Raw genomic sequence first — 25,790 nt, 5'->3', positions numbered from 1 at the left:
ACAGTTACTCATGGTAGTGAAATACATGAAGTACTCAAAGCATAAACATTTGCACCCCTTAATTAAGCTTATCAGTGAAATCACTAAAGTCTACAAAAGTACCTATTAGAATGGAAATGTTACTTTTTGTTAATTTCCTAAGTTTACTTAGATATACTTGTACATGTATGTGGATAAGTTTTTTTTTCAGTCATGGCAAAACTAATAGAACTGATTCAGATGAACAACCAATTGATTCAACTGAAACTTACAGACTAGATAGCTTTATAGGAAAAAATGGCAAAGTTGAAAATGAATTGCAGTTAGACAAGTTCCAAAACAATATGTCCAACTGTCAGTCAGTTTTGTATCAGAGCTCAAGATTGAGTCAGACTCAACCTTAAAATTGTTTTTAAACAGACATTTTCTGTTGTATTGTCATTTGCCTATTTTTTAAAGATAACTTGAACATACACTAATACATGTAACTGAGAAAAACATTTGATGAGTTTAAATAAAGTGTGTATTCTTTGTATGTTCAGGAGTACAGATTTAAAATAAAACTTCATATCTAATGATTTAAGTGGTTGTTTTTAGATGCTGTTTAGATACTATGCGTTTAGTAGATCTCCTACTGGTCCTGTTATTTGAAGGACGTAAAGCTCTCCCTAAGGCTGGAGTATCCAGTATTAGTAGTAGAATCTCAAGTTTACGTCGTATGGACAGTTCAGGAGAAAGATCTCATCGCCAGCTGATTGATTGTATACGTAGTAAAGATACAGATGCTTTAATTGATGCTGTGGATAATGGTGGGTCTTTTTGGATGATTGGTAGCAACTTAGACTTTTGTTTTGGTTATTAACAAGATTTTAGTAGGACTGTAACTAAATTATTGTTTTTTGCAGAACTTGAAGTTCTTAACTTCTTTAGTTCTATATGAAATTAAGTCATGTTTGAATTTACTTCTTTGATATTTGATAATGCTTTCAAGTTTTACAGCACCCTTGGTTCCTTAGCTTTCTTGCTCTATATTGTGAATTTGTGATAAATATTAAGTAAATAGTAGATCTGTATACTTGTAGCTGATAAAACTATAAGTATCGACACTGAAATGTCTGATGTTTTTGTTAATCTTGAACAGGATTTGAAGTGAACTTTATGGATGATGTTGGACAGACTTTATTGAACTGGGCCTCTGCTTTTGGAACTCAAGAAATGGTAAGTACCTTACTGATATCTTTACATCATCTTGATTGATAGCTATCATTTATATCAGGAGCTATAATATTCAGTGACGCTGAATAAGAAACAACTTCATCCACTGAATTCATGTATGAGTGCTTGAGGAAAATGTTTATACTGGCAAAGATGAAAAATGATTGTATTATCAAGAAAGAAATGTGCTAAATGTTTCAGATTGACAATTTTTATAGCCAGCACTCCACAGTTTAGTTAAGTTTCGCACTTTTGGCTAGGGATGAAAAATGATATTAATGGAAACTGGTGGTTGCTATAGTGATTAAAAATGAAGAATCTATTGTTGATAAAACATTTTCTGAAAAAGGGGACTTTTCAAAGTATTTTGCAACGTTTTATATATTTTCAATGTTGAAGGGGCTTTTTTTCAATGACAATTTGACTTCATTGTGAAAGTGAAAGTAAGTCAATTTTTTACCATGCTAAATTTAGTAAGTGGATTACAAAGTGAAATAGCTCAAAATCTAAACGGCGATGCCCATATGAGGATGGGGTTTTCGAAGGAAAAAGTTTGGACAGTTTCAGGGGATGAAATAAAAATTTAAGATATTTTGCGGGAAATTTGATATTTTTAAACCTGCTTTTATGAACTTTTTTTGCAAATTTTCGCATATTTTTGCATGGTTTCTGTGGTAACCTTATTTGCTGTGGGTAATTTTTTTCCAGAAAACTTTTGCTGCATCCTGAAGGCCTTGGCTGGAGCTATTTCTAGATATATAGATTTACAGATGCTTGACAATTTTTTAAAGTGATAAATGTTATAAAGCATCAGATTACAGGACCAAAATTAGGCAGTTCTACAATACTGTAGAGTGCTGGCTATAGGAACTACATGTAACAAACATTTTTTTATGTTTTGTTATCTACCCTTATCAAAATGTCATCACTCCCTTTGTTTCTATGACAACAGGTAGAGTTTTTATGTGAACGTGGAGCTGATGTGAATAGGGGCCTAAGGTCATCTTCATTACATTATGCAGCATGTTTTGGTAGACCTCAAATTGTCAAAGTAAGTACTCAGTATCTTTGTTGACATTTGAATTGTTGCCTTTGTGATATTGCTTGGCGTGCATATGAGAGTAGATAAATAGATACAGTCCTCATACTGAAGAAAATCTTTTGTTTAGAGGAGTCTGTTGCTTTTATTTTCAAAACATGTGAGATAATTTTTATTAAACTGTCTTCCTGATTGTTTTCATGAGAAGTTTAATGATGAACTACTGATTTGCATGAAATATAAAAAAACTGATATTGATAATTCTGTGCAATCAATGATTTAAAGGTATTAAATATCATTTCAGACCTTACTCAGATATGGTGCTAATCCAGAACTAAGAGATGAAGATGGTAAAACCCCTCTTGATAAAGCTAGAGAAAGAGGTGATGAGGGTCATAGAGAGGTCATACAGATTCTTCAATCTCCAGGTATGGTTTAGATCAGGTCATAGCTAGGTGTTTAGCTTCTTAAGGAGTTAGTACTGGAAAACTAGTTGATTTTACTCAGCAATAATCTTGTAACCAGGCAGTAAGTAAATGATCTTTCAATGGGTTTTTGTTTTTTTTTCTTCTAATGTATGGATAGACAGAGACTCTAATACTGAGTAACCTCGTAATATTTTGGTATTCAATTCTTGCCATACTCAGACACTAGTCCAGTAATTGAGAATTTGTAGGCCTCCTTAGTCACAATTCATTTATATGCCTTTAACTGTTAATAAGAGGACAGAGATATTTTCTGTCAAAGGTTTATATATCTGTAAATGTTAAAGCAGTAAAACTTATTATTACTGCAAACCTCAATGTGGGCTTTAGTTGAAATAATTCTTGTACTCAGATAGTTACCCAACTGCCAAAAAGGTTGTAGACATAGAAATGCTTCTATCAATCTGTAACAACTTCTGTAAGCTAGAATGTACGCCCTTTAATGGATATGAAAAAGAGACTTAGTATATTTCTGTTGATTTCTAGGGTCAAAAGTCAAAGGGAAGGTGAAATAAACAAATATCATGTAGTATGCAGCAACTGAACGCTAGCTTTGCATTAGTCTTCCTGATTTACACTGCAGTACTATTTGGCTGAATTTAAATGAAGAGAATAATGTAGTTTATGATGGTTTAAATACTATTTTAAAATGCATATGCAATACATCTATTTTTAGGTGACTGGATGGCAGCTTCAAGCAGGGAACCAGCACCTGCTCCATCTACAGCTGCTGCAACGATCCCTCCATCTCCAACAACCTCAGGGGAGGCTATCCAGGGAGAACCAGACAAGGCACCTTCAGAAGAGGTTCCAAAGGAGGAGAAAGAAGAATCAAATGAACCGAAAGGAGACCCTGAAGTGGCCCCTATTTACCTGAAACAGTTGTTACCTGTTTTTACCAATGTCTTTCAAAGCACTATGTTGCCTTCTGTCAGGTATGTTGTGTAATGTTTAATTCATTTTTAAGTACTTAAGACAAAGTGTGCAATTTAAATGTTACATACTGATTGTACTTTTACCTTTCAAAAAAGCTGTTGACAAGCTTTTCTTCATCTATCTTCGTTTTATCTAGGCTTCACTATCTTGAAGAAATAACACCTGTTTTGAAATATTACCAATGAATATAGAATGAAAACTAATTCTATTTTCAGAAAATCTTGTTTGTCCTTACTGAAGAAGATGATCCATTATGTTACCAATGATTTGTTATGTGAACTCTCCAATCTGGAGATAAATGTTATCAGCTTTGCAGCAGGTCTTACCGAAGTGATGACCAATGTCCTGGACCATGAGGTATATTGCTTTCTTACAAGAAATTTGAGAATCTGTTAATTTTCAAAAGTTCAAAGAACTTTTAATATCAGTTTCTCATTTATAGTAAAGTGTGAAAAATATTATCCTTTTAATTTAAAAATGAGAAAGAGAAATATTTATTTGACCATTTAACTCATACCTTTGTTGTTATTATGCAGGATGAAGATGAGAATCATCAGATAATACTACATATCATATTAGACCTGATGAAAAAAGGCACAGAGAGTCAGGAAATATTCCTGGAACATTTTGGTAGACTTGGATTGTTTGGCAGGGTCCAGTCACTTGTTGGTCCTTATGAAGAGCCAGAAGGAGCTATTGCTGTTGATGAAAAGGTTACTACTGTTGTTAGATGAAATGCCTTTTCTTATTGTTTCTTTTCGTTTAAACTGTACTGTAGAAATGTTGTCAGATATTTTTGCCGAAATAATTTCTCAACAATCAAATGATGTCGGTTTTATTTGTAATATAGGATAAATCAGTGATTTGATTTTTCTCTGATGTTTTATTAGACTTTTTTTATATTTTGACTACCTGCTTAAAATCATTGAAAGTACAGTCAAACCTCGGTAGCTCGAACTCCAAAGGACCTTTGAAATGTGTTCGAGTTATTGGGAATTCGCGAAATTGAAGTTTGTATATTTACAAATATGCCGGTCCGAGTTCGACTTTATCGTTAGAAATTGCCTACTTCCTATGAAGTTGTGTTAGTTTGTGGAGTTCCTTGGTCAATAATTTGTTTTCATCCAATTTTCTTTCATGCTTTTATCATACCGACTTCCGAACATTCTCGAACTTCATTCAGTATTATGTTAAAGATCAAAACTACCTAATTAGTGATGACTTAAATTTTACCTGTAATTAACTAAAATGACACTGATTAATGATAGGGTTTCAGTTTTTCACACCTTTAATTACCCAAGCTGACAAAATTGCTGACGAGTTCGAATTAGTGAGGGTTATTTCCTAAAATTTATTACCGAACGGACCTGCTAGTCAGTTTGAGAAATCCAAGGTTATTTATATTGATTATATAGGAGAAAATTTTAGTACTTTGAATTGTGTTTGAGACATCCCGGGTGTTCGAGCCATCCGAGTTCGAGCGAGTGAAGTTCGACTGTACTTCAAAATGAAAAGTCTAAAGGATTTGAAAGTATTTTAATTTCAAAAGAGGTCCTTAAAAGTTTGTTTGTTTGTTTGTTTGTTGGGGTTTAACGTCCGAGCAGCAATATTTCAGTTATATTCAGACAATGAACATGAAATGGATGATAGAATGAACATGAAACGAAAAAAAAAAAAAAAGGATGGGTCACAAGGATAATAGGGTCGACAAATTTTGATTGCCTCTGGAAAAAGGGGGGATGGGTAAGGTAGGGCAATTTAGCCTCCTGTGGCGGAGCGCAAAGGTTCCTACTATCGAATACCACAGCAGGGTTCTTTAACGTGCGAGGAACGTGGCATCTTTCCCAACACGGTGCACCACTTTGGTTTGCGGTCAGGTTTTCCGTATTATAGCCTGACAACCCCAGCATGTAACATGCCAGGGGTACCCCATTCCACCACCTAGGGCACACATCCCAGTTGCTCTGTGGGCAGAGCGCCTAGCCCCCGGCTAGGTTTCTGAGCACTATTTAGTTGCCTTATACGACAAGCTTAGCGCTGCTGCAGGCCTATTCTTTTAACACCCGGACCTGCGCGGGGCGTCCTTAAAAGTCCTTGTGAATCTGATATCCTTTCAAATTAATATAAAAGTGTTTTTAATTGCAGAACAGAACATTTCCTGACCATCGGACATCAGACTCTTTGTTTACGTACAAAATTTATAATATCGGCAATCAGCTTTTTTTTCCCTGTTCTAAAAATTGTACCATTTCTGTGAAACTGGCGTGTAGTAATTTAGTTTTTTTTTTTTTTTTTATTTTATGAATGTGCTGCAGTTTTGGTTATGTGGTCGTTCTGAGAATTTTGTAAATAGAAGTAATCCAATCATATGTGTAATTTTACTCGTAGAGAACGATATCACTTTTGATTTATTGTTCATTTTATTATTAAATTGAATTGACAGTGTTGATTATTTGTTTTCGCAGATCTGAGAAAAAAGTACTTCGAACTTAGGGAGAGAATTTTAAACCATGCCTGGCAGGTGCCAGTTCTCAAATTGATGGCTTGAAATGCTTGTATACGGTGATTGGCTTGAAAGGGCTAACTCAAGCAATACACCTAGAAGCCTTGATGATTTGATAATCAGGGTCCTTAAAAATCTTTAAAAAATGTCCTTAAAAGTCCTTAAAAAGTCCTTGAATTTTGTGGTATAAAATGTGTATGAACCCTGCACAAAGTAAACTTATTAAAAGTCTTGTTGTAATGCATCTTCTGTCAATCTGTTGTATTTAAGTATATACTAGGTAATCAGCTTTAGAAGGACAGTAGTATAAAAATGCTTGACTTCAAATTACAGGTTGAGGAAGATACAGTCCTTGAAGATGCCTCAGAGATAGTCCAAGGTCGTCCATATCATTGGAGGGATTGGTGTATTGTCAGAGGTCGTGACTGCCTCTATTTGTGGAGTGATGCTGCAGCTCTTGAACTCTCCAATGGTAGTAATGGATGGTTCAGGTTCATACTAGACAGTAAATTGGCCACAATGTACTCCAGTGGTAGTCCTGAAGGAGGCTCAGACAGTTCAGAGAATCGTGGAGAGTTCTTAGAGAAGCTCCAGCGAGCTCGTAGTCTGATTAAGAGTGGAACTGTCAGTCAGCCTATCATGTCACACCCAGCGGCAGCTAAAGTGGTTATTGGAAACTGGTCACTCTCTTGCAAGAAAGAAGGAGAGTTGCATATTCATAATGCTGATGGCCAACAGGTATAAACTCATTTTACAGGAGATGGAATTATTTTTTCAAACAGTGTCAACTGTCATTATATGTATTGTACTTATGTAATATCTATTGCCTGTTTTTTTTTAAGTCATAATTGTAGAACTTGATTGACAGTACTTTGAGTAGTTTACAAAACTTTGTCTGTTGAATAACATTTGACATTGCTTCTTTGTTTTTTGAAAAGTAATTTGTGCTTTATATTTTAGTCAACTATTTTGAAAGAAGAAGTACCAGGATTTATATTTGAATCAAACAGAGGAACCAAACACTCTTTCACAGCAGAGACTTCTTTAGGGGCAGAGTTCTCTACAGGATGGGGAGGAAAGAGAAGCAAAAAATTCAAATCCAAAACAGAGGAAGTCAAAATGAAGGTATGCAATAACATGTATAAATAACATGAATACATACATCTAAAATTTGATTTATATGGAGTCCTGTCTCTTAGATATAATCTGTAAAGTAACATTTGTGTTCTCAACAGTCCATTTCCTTGTTTACTGAACGTGTTATGTGCAATGTTTAAATTTCTATGGTCAAATCTATGTCTCTTTATTAATGAATCATACATGCCATTTTGATATGCTATACACATGTTCCAAGGAGTAACCTCTCATCAGCAGCATTAGAATCAATTACATAGGAAGTTCAAGCTTCCAGAATAAATTGTATGCAAGAAGTACTCAAAATCAAAAATATTGAAATAGGAAGCCGAACCCAGCACCAACAATTGTTTATGTTTTTAAATGTACATTTGTATTGGTTTTACTTCATCATATTGATGAAAATTTCATATAAGTATTGTCTATTAACAGGTGAAGAACCAAGCTAGGGAGATATATGAGCAGTATTTCAGAGCAGCAGAAGCAATGCCAAGAGGTGTTGTAGCTAAGATCAGGGTCATTGTACAACATTTGGAGACCGCCTGTGCCAAACAAATTAGCCAAGTTAAGGTAGTTCAAACTTGATACATGTTTTTCTTCTTAATAAAAAGAACTGTCAAAAGTTATTTTATCTTTTACTCAAGTATGAAACATATATCGATACAAAATGAAAACATAAGGAAAACAGAGGAAGTAATCACAGATTTATTAAAAAATTTAGTATTACTTTTGACAGATTTAAAATTAGCTTTGAATTCTTCTAAAATAAAAAGTCAAGTTCTTTTACTTTCCTATATGTACCATATAAGAACTAAGTTATATGTCTTCAGTCGCCAGATGGTGAAATTACTTGGAGGGATGATATGAGGCAGTCACTAGAGTCGTTGGTAGACCTGCTGAAGGATGAACATACTGTATCTTCATATGAGTTACACTCCAGTGGACTGGTACAGACACTGCTCAATATACTGAGTAATGTAAGTGTTACAGGAGCCACAACCAAATCTGTTAAGTACTCTTAGAGTTTTCAATTATTTTTAGTATTGAAAGTTTTTGTTAGAAAATAATAGACAGTGGATTTGGCATAATATTGTCATTGGCAATTGCCAAAATTTTATTATTACTAAAGAAGCCAGAGATAGAAAGTACTAGGCAGTATGGATATTGGATAAGTTATGAAGTTGCCAATAAAACTTTACTATCAAATATTTTTTGTTGAATTCTATAGACAATAGAAGATTCTGACAGTAAAGATAGTAAGAAGAGAACTAAAGAAAGGATAAATATCTTCAGAACAATTTTCCAGGATCAAGGAGAGTATGTATCCTTAATAATAATAACTGTTGGTTGGATAAAAACAATAAAATAGCATGACAATATCTCACATTAACAATTTGTACATAAAACACAGGATTTTTGTTCTTTAAAATATTTATTTTAAGAACATTGTTTACCACAGGAGAATTGAAAAACTAGTATTTTATTATGTAAATATTGTACATGTTATTAATATGATAGATTCTAAATATTTCATTAGAATGAATGGGACTTTTTTTATAGAATTAAGAATACTTTTATTTAGATATACATTTTGTATATAATCATAGTAAGCAAAATGATGGGGAAAATATCCATAAGACAACACACAGATTCACCCCTGTCTATCCACTACATAATCATTCTCATATTTGCCTTATCAAATTATTCCATATAACTGTCAATACATGTTGAGTAGTAGTAAAGTGGAACATATTCTATATTTGTAAATTTTGTAATTGAAGCATGTCAGAGGAAGGGTAAGCCTTATTGCTTATTCTACTTTGGAAAACTCTATTTTGCTTTTGCTTTACATACAATGCTTGGAATACATGTATTGATAATTTTTTATGAAAATGGATTTCAGTTTAATTGTCATTCAAAGCATGGTTTGGTTTATGAATTTCTTTCTTTGTTTAAAGATAGTGATATGTTCCTTTCATAAATATTTCACAGTGAATCTTAACTTTAACATATATGCATAAAAAAAATGTTCATTTAGATATTTAAATGGAGAAACTGAAATTGTTTTAGAGTTACAAGTATAGCTTTTACATGGATAATTAACATTTTCAGGCTGCTTGCTTTATACTTGTTATATAACATATTCAGAGGAACATTAGTATTAGAGGTATAAATCAATCTAATGTGACGTAGTTACATAATTATGAGAAAAAAAAATGAAATGTTGAAATAACAGTATAGCAGGAAATATATCTTAACAAAGTGAGTTGTCAATGGTTTATTTTAATTGTGTATGCTGGATGACATACCCTTTACTCTGAACATCCTGACTATCTTTATACTTTTAATTTGATGATGACATTGGGATTGATGTTCTTTTAACATATTTTAGTGAGATAATTTTTGAATCAGTTATATTTAAAAATGTGAATTATGCGTGTAATATGCATTGTTTTAACATTAGAGTAAAATTTCAAAAGAGTTTGTGAAACATGATTTTTAATCATAGCAGCAAAAAGATTGTACATTACCCATTTGTATTTTATGTAGATTGACCCCAGCCATTGCTTTAGTAAAGAAGCTTATTTCTGTTCTGGAATCTGTAGAGAAATTACCTGTGTACAGTTATGATCTACCTGGATCTGGTTATGGATTGCAGGTAAAGGAAACTTGAGTTAGATAATTTTTAAAAAGTATTACAAGAAGATTACTTGTGAGTATATCTCATGTTGATGGAAGAGTGATTTTAATAGAGGACAAAGTCCTCATTACAGTGTTTAATGCAAAATAGCTCACAAGTACTGAGAGCCTGATTTCAGTCCGACAGGAAGTCACATCTTTCGGAGCTTCACATACAAAGTTCTGTATTTTTGTATTTTCGTCACTAACATATGTTTACTTAATGGTCTTCAATAAATATTTAAAATGAGGTAACTTTTTTTGTTTCTGACATGACACAAGAGTAGGACTTTCTGGCCAAAGTAATACTGGTCTCACTAATTAGTGACAAGAAGTGACTAGAATATTTTAGAATAGATCTTTATATTCAACTTTGTCCTGACAGATTACACCTGACTCATATTTGACAGTATAATGCAAATATTGATTGATGTTCTTCATTTTGTTTTAAGATTTTAACAAGAAGAATAAGATTCCGACTGGAAAGGTCATCAGGGGACACAACTCTGTTAGATAGAAGTGGTTGTAATCTTAAGATGGAACCTCTAACCAATGTTGCTGCTTTAGAAAGATATTTGTTGAAAATGGTATGTATTTTGCTATGACTTGTGTTAATTATATGATTTGTTAGCTTGTTAGTGGAAAAATGATTTTTTTTTTTTTATAGATGTCTGATGTACAAATCCTACTCATAATAGAGCACATCAACTTGAAATTCATGTTAACATTCACCTTTAACTCTTATTTTATTTTGCTAGAAAATATCTTCACCACGTCTTAAATATATTAATTTATGGTTAAGTAACATTAAGCTGTAATTTTTCTCCCCTGCATCATGAAGGATCTAGCCTATTTTTTCTCCCCTGCATTATGAAGGATCTAGCCTATTTTGAAAGTAAGATGTTGTTACTGTACATTCTTACATGAAAAAAACCCACTAAATTATATTGTCCTTTGTTTTGATTGTAAATCTAAGAAGTACATATTATTATGTTACATCTTAGGTTGCCAAGCAGTGGTATGACTATGACAGACAAACCTTTACATTTGTGAAGAAACTGAAGGAAGGTACTGGACATATCAGCTTTAAATATCAGAGTGATTTTGATGAGAATGGATTGATGTACTGGATAGGATCCAACTCAAAGTAAGTTCTTTCATCTTAGAAATCTAGAAATAAGTAAGAAACTTCTTGACACTGAGTACTTAAAATAGTTTAAATGATTTTTTGAGATTCAGTGTTACCCAATGATACTGAATCAAAATTTACTGACTGTTGGTATAAATCTATATATTTATTTCAGAACTGCCTATGAATGGGTAAACCCAGCACACTATGGGTTGGTTGTGGTTACATCATCTGAAGGTAGAAACCTTCCGTATGGTAAACTAGAGGATATCCTTAGCAGAGATAGTGCAGCACTCAACTGTCATACTAATGATGACAAGTTAGTACTCAAAAAGTCTTAAATGTTTATATAGAATTTTCTAAAGCTAATAATATTCAGTTTAAGCTTGAAGTAAGGTTGGTAATTATTTTGCAAAACTATACTGTATCTCAGGTAATTTTTGCGAAACAAATTATTCCATATAGTAAAGAGATTCTATAACATTGCCTGGTAACAGGATTATAAAAAAAAAAAAAAAAAAAAAAAAAAAAACCAGAAATAGAATATAAAATATGTCACTAAAATTAATTGACTGTTCTTTTTCAGTAGTAAGTGCTTGTGAAATTGATATGAGATCATTTCCATTATAATTTGTTATGTTTCAGGAAAGCTTGGTTTGCTATAGACCTTGGAGTATGGTTGATTCCATCCATGTATACCATTAGACATGCCAGAGGCTATGGCAGGTTAGTCTTGTGTGCTTTTTACAAAATTATGTTTATTTCCAATTACTGGGATAAATTGCTTCAGAATTTTAGACAAAAGTATATATTTTTTTATTAAAGTTTGTCTTGGGGTGTTTAATAGTGCACCAAAATGTATGAATTGGAGACACCAACATGGAAGATTAATTTAAACAGCTCCTCCTTCTCTTATGAAAGTATGTGTTTCTTTCAAAGCAGGCTTGTATTTCATAAATGTCTCGCTATTACAGGTCAGCATTAAGAAACTGGGAGTTACAGGTTTCAAAAGATGGTACAACATGGCTGACTCTGAAGAAACATAAAGATGACACTTCACTGAATGAACCTGGGTATTGATTATTGTTTGTTTCATATCAGAGTTATACAGTGAAACCTGTCTGAACTGAACCTCTTTTGGACTCTAAAACTGGTTTGGTATAGACAGGGGTATGGTTTAAAGGGAGGTTAAGTAGTGTCTTGTATAGACAGGTATTTGAATTATTCAGGGTTATTAACAAATGTAGGTTATACATAATTTCTTTTGTTAAACTCATTTAAAGAATAAGATACAAATTGAAAAATTGTTTTAGAGAGAAGTTTGAAGAGTTTACACAAGTGTCACAAAACCTTATTATGTTCCCCTAAAAATTTATTTTTATGTTATTTTTTCATATGTCATTAATGATCATTTTTAGATCTACAGCCTCATTTGTTCTAAACCCACCAGAGGAAGCCCAAGGCTGGAGACATATCCGTATACAACAGACAGGAAAGAATGCCAGTGGACAGACACACTATCTCTCTCTGTCTGGACTGGAGATATATGGCACTGTTACTGGTGTCTGTGATGACTTGGGTATAAAATAGGGTTTTAATATTCTTAAATGCTTTGTTCCAATAGTGAAACAAATAGACATAAAATGTTAATAATTAATTTGTTTTTTTTTTTGTTTTTGTTGCTCTGTTCTATTTACTCAAGAGTCAATCTCTTTCTTCCTTGGCTTAATGACCCTGGTTGACCAGAATAAAAAGTCTCAAAATACTTCTGTCATTTTAAAAAAAAGTATATCATATCAGAGCTTATTATAAAAGCTTTATAATAAGCTCTGATATGTTTTGTTAAAGCTAAACCTGATTGTTTCACATTTAGGAAAAGCAGCAAAAGAGGCTGAGGCTAACATGAGGAGGTTGAGGAGGATCATCAGGACTCAGATGTTAAAACAGATGGTCCCTGGAGCCCGAGCTGTGAGGGGTATGGACTGGAAATGGAGGGACCAGGATGGGAATCCTCCTGGAGAAGGTACCATTACCAGTGAACTCAGGAATGGTAAGTACCTGAATTTACTAACTGAAGAGGGCAAGGCTTTTAAAAATGTGTTAGGCATGCTGAAAATCTTCAAAATGTCTTTATCAACAATTAAATCTGATTTGAGATAAAAAATGAATTGATTCTTACAGTGTGAAAAATAAATAAATACATGTATACCGTAGCAGTTTTAAAATACGCATGTAATGTGGTCTGAAGTTACTCAAATTAATTAATGAAAGGGTTATGTTTTCTTTGTAGGATGGATTGATGTTACCTGGGATGCTGGTGGTACTAATTCTTACAGAATGGGAGCTGAAGGAAAGTATGACCTTCAACTTTCACCTAATCATGACCCTCACAACCTGCGACAGATACCTGCAAGACAGGACAGAGGAGGTGTTAAGGTCAAAACTACAGCATCTACAGGAGTATCTGCCTCAGATAAAATTAAAGTAAGTTGTTACTTCATGTAGTAAAAAAAAGTTGTAAATTGTTTTCAAGGTAATATACTGCCATTTTATTTAGAAAATTGATTCTCAGCTAAATATTAGGAACTGTTTAAACAACTCAGCCATTGTTTTGTCTTAAGGAGTTATTGGTTTAATTAAAGTAAGAATTGGTGTTTTTCAGGTCAGTGTATTAACTAGTAGAAAAAGCAGTTCTACACCAAGTCTGACAGATGTAGAGGAGACCAAACCTTCTGTATCTAGTACTGGACAGGCAGCGTCAGCTGAAAACCTCACTTCTAAAGTTAAATCTGTAAGTCATGTGTGGAATAGCCCCATATATTCTGCTGGACATATTTATTAACATCATTCCCAAAAACAGAGTTTCACCGTAAGTGGAAATAGCTTTGAAATTTGTGTGAAATTTGTTCTTTAAGTCCAGTTTACAAGTCTTGATCCAGGCTGTATTTAAATGAAGTTTTGATATATATATGCCAGGTTGCATCAGCTATAAAGGCTATATCATTACTAGAATAAGGTCTATAAAAATGTATGATTCACTGTTTTTTTTTCTTGAATGAGGCATCTGTCTTTTCTAGTTGTACATAAAATGTGTATTCCTGATGTAAATATGTATGAAATGAAATGTTATTTCTGTTTTACAGATGGCCCAGAATCTCAGTGACAATTTAGTCAATCTTGCCAGCTCTAACAGGCTAATGGGTAGTGTTGATGAAGACAATAATTCAAACATACCTCTATTCACTCACCGTAGCAACCGATCAGGGGAAGTAACTGTGTCAGAGTTTGCCACACTTTTAGAAGCTGATAATGAGGATGAAGTCAAAGGTGCTGAGGGTGGAACACCAGTAGATGTGGTTTCTGTGACAACAACACATCATAACAAAGAAAACAAACGTCCTGAATTACCAACTAGGAGTTCTCCTACCAATCCTATGAGTGTTAGTGTACCAAACCTGCCAACCAGCATGGAGCAGACAGTCAGCTTATTGGAGTCATTTGCTACTGTTGCCAAGAAAAATTTAGGGACTGTTGGAATGAATAACAGAAGTAACAGTATTAGATTGGCTTCACAAAATGCTATCAGTAAGTATTTGGTCTGCCTTAAAGTAAGATGGTGCACTCTCCAAACTTCTAATGACTTTAATATTAAATATTACTAGTTAATTAGAGAAAAGGAAAGTTAAATAGGTAAGGCATGAATGTTTTTGATAATCCAACATTTTTTTTTATTTCTTGAATTACTTTAAATGTGTTAATTTTTGCTGTAAACAAGAAAGTTTGAAAAATAAAACCTGTAGAAATTAATTTTTAACTCTATACAATGCTGATAATTTCTTGAACTAGAAAAAAATTGAAACCCGTTAATATGTTCACTTGACATATTCCCCAAAAATTAGCAACTTGGAAAATTAATATGTTTTACTGTAAATTGAATATTGATAGACAATCTTTTTAAACTTCAAAGATCATGTTAGCTGTTTGCTTTGGCTGTTTGACAGTATTTTTTTTTTATTTATAGGCAACCTTCTGAGTACTGCTCAGAGCTACCCAAGCTTAACATCGTCTAGTGCAGCCACCTCAAACACATTAACAACGACCCAAACAATGACAAATGTTACATCATTGAGTCAGGCCTTGACCCGCAGCCTGACCTCTACCTCCAGTGAGAGTGATAATGAGTTCTTAGAGACCAGTCATCCAACCAATCTATTGGCAGAGCTGGAAGATGAAGAAGACCTACCTGTCCCTGATGAAGATGATGATGAAAATGATGAGGAAAATGAAGATGATGAACTATACGAAGATGTCCTAGTATGTACAATTGAATAAGAAGGTGTGAGCTTTCAGTTTATACACTAATTTGCTGCATGTTCATAAATATAGGATCTTTCAGATGGGCCAAGCCTAACTTTTGTGCATCATTTTGTGTACTTACCTGCATCAATTATTAGCAAAGGGTCCCTGACCTTGTCCACTAGTTATAACCAGTCTTTCAAACATACCATTTCATTTCATACCAGATGTAAAGATCGGACTATCTTCTTCTAATTTCACTCATTATATCTTGTAGGAGGAGGAGGATTTGGAAATGAGGGGAGAGAGGAGAAAGACCTGGGATGATGAATATGTATTGAAGAGACAGTTCTCTGCCCTTATCCCAGCTTTTGACCCAAGACCTGGTAGAACAAATGTAAACCAAACTCAGGACTTTGAAATTCCACCACCAGGTAAACTGCACACAAAAATCAGAAAAAAAAAATTGGAACAGTTCTACTTTTTTATGTATATTGATGCCCTTTCAGCAAGATTTGAAAATCTGACAAACTTTTTCTTCTTCATCATTTTACTTATACATGTATACTTTCAGGCAAGGATCCACTACCTTCACCAGAGAGCTCTTACCCAGTACAGCAGCCTAAGCTTGTCCTTTGTATAAAAGCTCCATGTTTGCCAGGGGTATGTATGCTTTAGATTTTACACAGAATTACTTTTAAAAGATTTAGTTAAATATTAATTCACTTTAATTTTTAGAAAATTTTACCTGTAACCACCCTGCTGCTTATAAAATGTACTTCCACCATATGTTTTTCATCTTGATAGAGAATACATTGTCCTTATAAAAACTTGTAAGTAACTCTTTATTTTTTTATGTTGAATAATGTGACATAGTGTAGAATTAGACTTCAGCTCTACCTGTTCCATATGTAACATGGTGTAGACTTCAGCACCTACTGTACTATATCTAATATGATGTAGACTTCAGAATCTCCTGTTCCATATGTAACATGGTGTTGACTTCAGTATCTCCTGTACTATATGTAAAATGGTGTAGACTTCATTACCTCCTGTTCCATTTGTAACATGGTGTAGACTTCAGTACCTCCTGTTCCATATGTAACAAAATGTAGACTTCATCACCTCCTTTCCCATTTGTAACATGGTATAGACTTCAGCACCTCCTGTTCCATTTGTAGCATGGTGTAAACTTCAGCACCTACTGTTCCATTTGTAACATGTTGTAGACTTCAGCATATCCTGTTCCATTTTTAACATGGTGTAAATTTCAGCATCTCCTGTTCCATATGTAACGTGTTGTAGACTTCAGCATGTCTTGTTTCATTTGCAACATGGTGTAGACTTCAGCATCTTCTGTTCCATTTGTAACATGGTGTAAATTTCAGCACCTCCTGTTCATTTGTAACATGGTGCAGACCTCAGTACCTCTTGTTCCATTTGTAACATGGTGTAGACTTCAGCACCTCCTGTTCCATTTGTAACATGGTGTAAACTTCAGCATGTTCTGTTCCATATTATATACCCAGTCATTGGAGTGGTGCTATATTGTTATCACATTGGTTTCTTATTTTTTCCTGGTACAGATTTCTCTTCCTTTTTTGAGAGAATGCTTAGAAATTTGGTATATAGCTTTTGCATGATGACTTCTTTTCTCTTCTTTTCAGTTTTCTAACTTATCTACTTCTTGCTTACAAAATGACTTAAGTTGACTGAAATGGTTGAGTTGGGGTATTCTTTTTATGTAATAGCTGGTAACATTTTGTTTAAAACAAAGTGTAGGTTTTCTTATATCCAGTACACTTATCATACTAGTAGATAAAATGGTATATGATATTCTTTTTAGTTGGAAGATGCAGAAGTAGTCCTTACAGAAGATAAACAGTGTATATTCAGGTTTATACAAAAGTTACTGATACAGGGAGTCACAGGCAGCAAGTCAGAGAGGCTTAGGAGAATCTGGGAACCTACATATACGTAAGTGTTTATCAGGTGTTCTTAAATTTTGATATGATGTTGCTTCATTCATGTTGAAATGCAGAATAAAATTATATTGTGTAGTTTATTAGAATCTTTCTTATGTTGTAAAATCATGTTACATATGTGACTTTGTTAGTTTGATCTAGGAGTACACATTGATATTTACTATAATGTATTTGCAGTATTGTATACAGAGCTTTGAAAGAAGGAGAAGTGAAAGAAGATGTAGAAAAAATGACTGTGAGTGTTTGAAAAAGTTTCATCTTACAGTTAATTATTATCATATTTAACACTTGAAAATTTGTTTGAAATAAATTAAGAGTAATCAAGGGAACCAAGATTCTAGTGGAAATCAAAAGAATGATAAACAGACACACACAACAAAGAACATGAAATATGTATAGAATATAAGTGCCGAATCTGTTAAAAATTTTAGTTACTAGTTGACTGTATGGGATACCACATAGCGATAATTTTTTGCTGCATGCTAATTTTTCAGTATTTTTGCAGTCTAAAAACACCGAAATAAATTCCTCAAAATTTTTACTCTTGGCTTCAGTACATTGTGCACCACTAAACATCCGTCAACCACCAAATTTTTGGTATACCTTTTTGCCTTAAAATCTCCAAATTTTACACCCGTCTAAACAACTTGCTATATGGTAACATACACATGATGCTATTACAGTAAATACCTTTCTGTTGCACAGTGTTCATAGGTAAAACTATTTGATGAGTTCTCAAGGTGTTATCGATAACAATAATATATGAAGAGGATGAAATTTTTTGGTTTTATTTTAGGATTCTACTTACAACCAACTTGAGAGCAAGTCTGATACAAACCAGATTTTGAGTGAGTCTGACGTACCTAAGAACAACGATCCGGCAGCTTGTACCATCGACCATGTACTCCAGCTTCTACAGAGATTGTATGCTATTGGTATGGAACAGTCTATGAAGCAAAACTTTGGTAAGTAGGGTAGGGTAATTATGATTTGGTAGAACAGTCTATGAAGCAAAACTTTGGTAAGTAGGGTAGGGTAATTATGATTTGGTTCTTGAAGAATGCTATGGTTTGTACTTATTTGATAAGTTGACATTGATGATAAAAATCATAGCATTTTGATCATTTTGATCAGTTCAGTGAGTGAAGCATTCACAAAAAATCAATGAGGTAAATGATTTACAATCTTTTTATCAAAATTATGAAACCAGTATAAGCCCTTTTCATGTACAGGAAATATTTTAAGATAATAAATTCTTGCCAGTGGCCATATTTGGTATGTTGGTAGGGAAATATGATATGGTTCTTGTTGAACATTACTGTTTGTACTCTTTGGATATGTTGATGAACTCAAAATAATAGCATTTGATAATTCTATTTACAAACAAATCAATGAGATAAATGGTTTACATTCTCTTTATTAAAACTATGATGCCAGTATAAAATTAGAATCATGAAACAGTACTAACCTTCTCATATTCATGTAAACAAAATATTTTAAGGTAATAAATTCTTATCAGTGGTCCTCTTCTGTGCATTTTTTAGGTCCACTCTACAATCTAAGATTTGTTTCATATCTTTCAGATGACATAGGAGGTTTGGTAAACCTTCCTCCTGGTGATTTCTGTAGTAAGAAGATAACCAATAAATTAGTCCAACAGATCCAGGATCCATTAGTGTTAGCTAGTAATGCACTGCCAGACTGGTGTGAGAAACTAACCAAATGGTGTCCCATGTTGTTCTCCTATGACACCAGACAACTTTACTTCTCTTGTACTGCATTTGGTTGCTCTAGGTAGGTTTAGATGGTAGAAATCAAGTGTATAATAAGAGTTTAGGCATTGTCTATGAGGGACAGATCTATCTGACCATGTTGATAATGCACAGCTATGTTGTTATATATCTACACCATTGGAAATATGTGAGACTTCCTATAACATACATTCTGTTTCTGCATTAAAAGTTAAAACATTCCCTTCCTAACTGCTGATGTCACTTCTGAAATAAATCATTTCCAACAGATTGTTTTTCAGCCATTTTCATCCTGGTGGGGTTGTTGTCTCTTTGACATATACACATATCCATTCTCAATATATATTCTAATCTCATGATATTTCTTTTGTCAGGTCAATAGTTTGGTTACAAGAGAGAAGAGATGCCACATTAGAAAGAAGCAGAGGTGCTTTGCCACGAAGAGATGAAGGTGGTGAATACAGAATTGGTCGTCTAAAACATGAACGAGTTAAAGTTCCAAGAGGTGACCATTTCTTAGAATGGGCTGTTCAAGTAATGAAACACCACTCACAAAGGAAATCTATACTAGAGATAGAATTCTCAGGAGAAGAAGGAACTGGTTTGGGTCCCACTTTAGAGTTTTATGCTCTTGTTGCAGCTGAAATTCAGAAGAAGGAGCTAGGGTTGTGGTTGTGTGATGATGAGGCTCTAAACAAGTTGGAAAGAGAGGTTTGTAATACTATACTTATTTTATTTAATTTAATAAAATTGTTTGAACTTGACCTACACACACCCTTTCTTCTATTTCAAAAAAACAGTAATTAAGGAGGTAGACCTAGGGTAAGGGACATAACTTTTAATTCAGTGATATGTTTGTATCATATTCAATTTCTACAAAGCCTATCAAGCTTTAATTTGAAGCAGAATGAAATCAGTTCAAGTTACTTTGATGCATAAATGTGATTGATGTAAAATGTTGTATACAAACGTCTCGATGATTTGTAAGAGTTGTGTCCCTTACCTCCTTAATTCTGTTAAGGAAAATATCTTTTTAATTCCATATGTTTTCTTCTATTTGGAATATCTATAATGGAGATTTTCATATGAATCTTTCCTCTATTAATAAAACTGTAGGCTACCAGTACATGGCAAAAAGGGTGTTGATTCAAAATAAAAATAAGCCAAATTTGTTTTAAATTTAATAATACATTTAATAACGTTGCTTTACATTAACTATATTTGCAATATATCTGAAACTTTCAATATTCTGATATTATTATTGTTTTGTGCTTACAATATATTTTAACTACAGGTTGACATTGGTCATGGTATAAAGCCACCAGGTTACTACATCCAGAGGATTGGTGGACTGTTCCCAGCTCCATATCCACAGGATAGCCATGACATGCACAACATAGAACAGCTGTACCAGTTTCTCGGCACACTTCTTGCCAAATGTCTACAAGACAAGCGTATTATAGATATTCCATTATCTATGCCATTCTTGAAACTGATGTGTATGGGTGAAGTAGGTCACCATATTACACAACAGTACACACAATCTCTTCATCGCTCTGTTGGAAGTTCCATGGAATCGTACCATTCAGATTTACCAAGTAGTAACCAGACCAGCTATACGACATCCTACAGTATTGAGGACATGGACAAAGAACTGATCCTTGACCCGCCAAAACCTAAACAGCCAGAGACACCAGCTTGGTTTACTGGAATTCTAAATGATGAGGATTTTGAATTAATTGACACTCACAGAGCTGTGTTTTTGAGCCAGCTTAAAGATCTCTCAAATCAAAAACAGAAAATTCTGAAAGATAAGACTTTGACACCTGATCAGAAAAACATATTGATTCAGCAGTTAGGACTTGGAAATCCTGCTGATCCTGAGGATAAATATAGACTGGAGGATCTAGGGTAAGATTATAATATATTATAACCTCACTCAATGAGTGGGTGGTATCTGATGATCCTGAGGATAAATATAGATGGGATGATTTAGAGTAAGATTACAATATATTATACCCTCACTCAGTGAGTGGGTGGTATCTGCTGATCCTGAGAATAAATATAGACAGGAGGACTTAAAGTAAGATTAAAATGTATTATACCCTCACTCAGACAGTGGGTGGTATATGTGAATCACCTTGTCCATCAGTTTTCATCCCTAAAATCTCTGTTCCAGATTGATTCCAAATTTGATATGTGGCTAAATATAGATTGGCAGGTTGTAAGGGATTTTGGCTGCTGCCTTATGTCAGCGTCCTGTACAAGTGGTGGTATACCTAGTACAACAATGTATGCAACTTAATGTTGTGTGTAGTCGTGATGTCAGTTTGGAAATAAAAACGATACAATAGCAGAATCCATATTCTATTGTTATACTTAAACAGTCTACAACAATTTATAGGAGTGTAATATATTTTTACATTTGTACTTGTTAAGGAATGTCAAAGCCTACATGCTGGGATGAACAAAAATTAAAATGGTTGTTGAACATACATAGTTAAAAATATTTACTCTAACTGTGCCAGAATATTTTTTGTAGGAACTTTTAATGGAGCAGTTTTTTTTTCTGTCAAAAATTATTATGATTTCTGCAAGATGAGATAAAAAACAAAAAAAAAACAATATGTTCATGATATCTTGGGGAAAAAAAATCCTGAAATATTGTAAAGATGAAGGAATTTTAATTTATTTTTTTGTCCTCACTCTTTTGCCAATAATTTCTTTTTACTTGTGTATTTATTATTAAATAATTTCTGTTGTAGAATAAACTTCCAGTTCAATCCTTCCTCAAAGATATATGGCTACACATCATATGACCTCAAACCAAATGGAGAAGATGTGAGTAAATAAGTATCTTGAAATTTGTTTTTGCAATTTTTTTTATTTTTTATAAATATTAAAATATGAAAAATCAAATAACAAGTTTATCTTATGATATGGTTTTAACTGTTCCATGAGAAGTTTTGTTTTAACTGTTCCTTCTTCTCATGGATGTTCTGGTATATAATAATAATGTTTTATTTTTTAAGGAACATTATAATTTATTTATATTATCCTTCACTTTGTATCTGAAAAAAAAAATCTGGTCTTTTTATGGCACTGTCATTGTTTGTGTTGTCATCCGTAGATGGTTTTTGTGCAAAACATCTAAATTGTTTGTTGATCTTGATAAAGTTTTATAACAAGGTTCCAAATTACGAAAGAAAGGTTATTAAACAAGCATTTCATTGAATTTAATACATAACTAGCATACAGGTATTGATGACGTTGTTCCACAATATTCCATACTACAAAGATCAGACTGGGATTGATAGTGGCGGGCAAGACATGAACCGCTAAGGAATTAGGGCCAAAGGGGGCCAGGGGGAAAAAAACATTATCCTGATGTCAAGACAATATTAACTCTACTGTAAGTAAATGGATCTCTTTGAAATTGTACAAGATGCCATACCACCAAAGAATGCCTTGGATTAATTTTGGTGGTTTTGACTTTAATTGGGAATTACAGTCCAGAAACATGCATATTCCTGACGTCCTGTATAAATAATTTGAGTAAAACTGAACAGTTCTCTTTTAAATGATATCACAAGGTGTCATACAACAAAAGAAAGACTGGAATTTACGTTGGGGGTTGTGAGTTGATCTAATTTGGAATTAGGGTCAAAAAGGGGCTACTCTGATTTATACTACAAACGGAAGACTGGGATTTATCATAGAGGTTGTGACTGGAACCATTTAGGAATAGGGGTAAAAAAAGGTGCCGCTTTGATTCTTGTCAAACTCTTATCAAGTTGCAAATGTCAAATCGCAATTAAAATTAAAAGCTTTATCAAGTCAAATGGAGTGTCCATACTTGCCCCAACCCTTAAAACTGGACTCTGTCAAGAATTTCATTTTTGATTTTTTACTGAAAATGACTTGTTCTCCTACAGTATTTTCTTTTGATCTTTATTTGACATGTTTTTTTTTCTCCAGGAGGAGGTAACTCTAGAGAATATTGAGGAGTATGTGGATCTGGTTACTGATTTCTGTCTGAACAGTGGTATCAGGAGACAGCTTGATGCTTTTAGAGGTAAAACTAAAAAACAATTTTGTTTTTAGACTGATGGGGCTTGACTAATACATTATGGGATTTAATTTGTAGACTATATAATTTTTTTTTCTATCTCTTTTAAATGCATCAAGATTAAGTACCCCTGTTGTTGTTGGTTCTATTTATTTATATCTACTCATAAATCTGATCTCAATTTGTTCATATACAGTGATATAGGGTATTGGAAAATATGAAGCATTTTTTCTTATTTTAAAAAGAAGTGCACACTATAGTTATTTTACACTGATATATATTGTTTTTTGTTTCATTACAGATGGTTTCAATGCTGTATTTTCTATGGAGAAGTTACATTCATTTAGTCCTACAGAGTTAGCTTCACTGTTATGTGGTGATCAGGCCCCTGAATGGTCTAGGGATGATATACTAACTTACACTGAACCTAAACTTGGATATTCTAAAGAAAGGTTAGTTTTAATATTTTACAGTGAATATAATAAGGTTCCAATGTTCAATTTGTCTTCACATATAATGTGTGTTTTGTTCCTGAAATATTTCAGCTTATAAATGTCACTTGTGTAATGCAAAATAATACCAGTATGAATATGGAAATTTCGTTATACTTGAGGTATATCAAGGAGTAACCTCTAATTAGAACGAAATATTTAGGAAGTTCAAGATCCAAAAATAAATTGTTTACAAATTGTACTGAAACAAAAAATATTGAAGATAAGTCCAACATGAGAAGATCTACCATGTGTTATACAAGGAGTGCAATTGATATTAAATTAATATGTTTTATATTTTTAGCCCTGGGTTCCAAAGGTTTGTAAATGTGGTGACCAGTTTAAGTCCAGATGAGAAAAAAGCTTTCCTACAGTTCACAACTGGCTGTTCATCTCTGCCACCAGGTGGCCTCGCAAACTTACATCCAAGACTAACGATTGTGAGGAAAGTTGACGGAAATGATACTAGCTTTCCTTCAGTCAACACATGTGTTCATTATCTCAAACTGCCAGAATATTCCTCAGAGGATATTCTCCGGGAAAAACTTTTAGCAGCCACTGCTGAAAAAGGTTTCCATTTGAATTGAGTGGATTGAACTGAAACCTTTCTTTTACAGTTGCTCTAATTGACTCTTATATATGACTTGAAACAAATGATTTCATGATATTTTCCAGAATTTCCTCTGATTACCAGCCAATTATACTGAGCTATTGAGTTGATTAGTTTTGTTTGTTTTGTTTTGGGTTTTATTTCAAATATAGTTGTTGTTATTGATCTATTTATTTATTGTTTTTCTAAAAACTTTTGTAGGTATATGATTTTTTTTATCATATTTTATCATGCTTTTCATGTAGATATTATATTCCCCTTTTTTCTGCTTTGAATTGAGAAAGGACTTAGCTTTTTCAAGAGACAGTCACCCCCTGGCATTTAAGCAGATAAAATTCATTCCATTGGTTTAACGTTTTTTCTTAAATATCAATTTAAGCTCACTGTTTTGATCGTATTGCTTCTGTTGGTTATATGTTATTCACCAAATTAAAAGTATTGGTTTTTTCTCTGTACTGTGGTGTTTACTATTCTAATATGGAGTAAATAGTTTTCAGGGCTTTGAAGGGCTGCATTTGTGTCAAGTTGTGTATTTGCTATATTAGTATACTGTTTCATATTTAATTTGTAAAGATATTTTTGTGCAATATATATTTTGGGTACCTTTTCACATGAATAGGTGCATTGATATGTTTTGAGAGTAAGATGAGGGGTATAGTAAAGGGAAGTTTGTCCTTTTTTGAGATGGTAAATGTACCTTTTGTTGTAATGTTTGTGATCATCTACCAATTCATTACCATGGATACCTATATAAACACTAACAGTGCTTTGATAATAATGTGATTGGTGATTTGTATGATGACAGTGTGTTCTGTTTTAATTAGGTCTATATCAAATTTTGTTTTCACATGAATCTGTGATCTTACACAGTAAAAATGTATGAAAAATTATTTTGTTTTATTTATGACCTGTAGACAATTTCTTAAGTATGAAATTCATAAAAAAAACATGAAAATCTTAACTGGATGCAGAAGTTAAAAGCTTAAAAAATTACAGAGAAAAATGAAAGAACCTTAGTATCATTGAATCCCCCACCTACTTCATATTGTTCCAGAAAGTAATCACCTTAAGGTATTTTTTTGTGAAATAAATCCAAGCTTTAATAGCCAATGACCAATTCTTAATCAATTTGAAAGGTAATGTGACAAAAAAGACAGCATTAAGGAGACAATGTGATGCTGATTGAGTGATGTACCAGTCAAATAACATTTTCCAGAAGTATGAACAATAAGAAAATGATACTTTATGAAATTGTGCAAGGTGCCAAACCACCTAAAGAAGGCTTGGATTAAATTTGGGGAGATGGTGACTTGACTTGTAGTAGGAATAAGGGGCCAGAAACAAGTTTTCCTCATGTCTTTATGATAACTTCAGTAAAAGGGAAGAGATTTCTTTGAAAAAATGTACCAGAATGTGCCATACCCCAAAGGAAGGTTTGGAAGGACTGGAGGTTGTGACCTGAACCATTTGGAAAGTGGCCACATGGATG

General features: G+C 33.3%; 1 protein-coding gene across 2 annotated transcripts in view; it reads left to right on the top strand.

Moving 5' to 3' along the window:
* The window catches only part of LOC148626267 (E3 ubiquitin-protein ligase HECTD1-like), a 32,591-nt gene extending 7,400 nt beyond the window's left edge, over nucleotides 1-25,191 (top strand). Inside the window, exons 5-41 of one of the 2 annotated variants that reach the window (XM_088570131.1) lie at nucleotides 577-788; nucleotides 1,121-1,197; nucleotides 2,147-2,245; nucleotides 2,538-2,661; nucleotides 3,395-3,653; nucleotides 3,870-4,011; nucleotides 4,191-4,367; nucleotides 6,491-6,895; nucleotides 7,118-7,282; nucleotides 7,724-7,861; nucleotides 8,122-8,268; nucleotides 8,520-8,608; nucleotides 9,073-9,087; nucleotides 9,842-9,950; nucleotides 10,423-10,557; nucleotides 10,975-11,117; nucleotides 11,275-11,418; nucleotides 11,745-11,825; nucleotides 12,074-12,172; nucleotides 12,518-12,678; nucleotides 12,973-13,149; nucleotides 13,390-13,583; nucleotides 13,762-13,890; nucleotides 14,243-14,684; nucleotides 15,121-15,413; nucleotides 15,673-15,829; nucleotides 15,970-16,058; nucleotides 17,242-17,372; nucleotides 17,558-17,615; nucleotides 18,177-18,345; nucleotides 18,964-19,174; nucleotides 19,506-19,842; nucleotides 20,426-21,042; nucleotides 21,897-21,972; nucleotides 23,110-23,206; nucleotides 23,502-23,652; nucleotides 23,996-25,191. In XM_088570131.1, the coding sequence (XP_088426257.1) occupies nucleotides 577-788; nucleotides 1,121-1,197; nucleotides 2,147-2,245; nucleotides 2,538-2,661; nucleotides 3,395-3,653; nucleotides 3,870-4,011; nucleotides 4,191-4,367; nucleotides 6,491-6,895; nucleotides 7,118-7,282; nucleotides 7,724-7,861; nucleotides 8,122-8,268; nucleotides 8,520-8,608; nucleotides 9,073-9,087; nucleotides 9,842-9,950; nucleotides 10,423-10,557; nucleotides 10,975-11,117; nucleotides 11,275-11,418; nucleotides 11,745-11,825; nucleotides 12,074-12,172; nucleotides 12,518-12,678; nucleotides 12,973-13,149; nucleotides 13,390-13,583; nucleotides 13,762-13,890; nucleotides 14,243-14,684; nucleotides 15,121-15,413; nucleotides 15,673-15,829; nucleotides 15,970-16,058; nucleotides 17,242-17,372; nucleotides 17,558-17,615; nucleotides 18,177-18,345; nucleotides 18,964-19,174; nucleotides 19,506-19,842; nucleotides 20,426-21,042; nucleotides 21,897-21,972; nucleotides 23,110-23,206; nucleotides 23,502-23,652; nucleotides 23,996-24,278 (6,532 nt within the window). In that variant the 3' untranslated portion in view covers nucleotides 24,279-25,191. The remainder of the gene's footprint in view (nucleotides 1-576; nucleotides 789-1,120; nucleotides 1,198-2,146; nucleotides 2,246-2,537; nucleotides 2,662-3,394; nucleotides 3,654-3,869; nucleotides 4,012-4,190; nucleotides 4,368-6,490; nucleotides 6,896-7,117; nucleotides 7,283-7,723; nucleotides 7,862-8,121; nucleotides 8,269-8,519; nucleotides 8,609-9,072; nucleotides 9,088-9,841; nucleotides 9,951-10,422; nucleotides 10,558-10,974; nucleotides 11,118-11,274; nucleotides 11,419-11,744; nucleotides 11,826-12,073; nucleotides 12,173-12,517; nucleotides 12,679-12,972; nucleotides 13,150-13,389; nucleotides 13,584-13,761; nucleotides 13,891-14,242; nucleotides 14,685-15,120; nucleotides 15,414-15,672; nucleotides 15,830-15,969; nucleotides 16,059-17,241; nucleotides 17,373-17,557; nucleotides 17,616-18,176; nucleotides 18,346-18,963; nucleotides 19,175-19,505; nucleotides 19,843-20,425; nucleotides 21,043-21,896; nucleotides 21,973-23,109; nucleotides 23,207-23,501; nucleotides 23,653-23,995) is intronic. The other variant, XM_088570132.1, reaches the window with a different exon arrangement.
* Nucleotides 25,192-25,790: the final 599 nt, after the last annotated feature.

The sequence above is a fragment of the Perna viridis genome, chromosome 2 (genome assembly GCF_037379345.1).
Source record: "Perna viridis isolate PV_CMFRI_1.1 ecotype Kerala chromosome 2, ASM3737934v1, whole genome shotgun sequence".
Lineage (NCBI taxonomy): Eukaryota > Metazoa > Mollusca > Bivalvia > Mytilida > Mytilidae > Perna > Perna viridis.
Note: the sequence above shows the minus strand (reverse complement) of the source record. Positions and strands in the feature narration are given on the sequence as shown.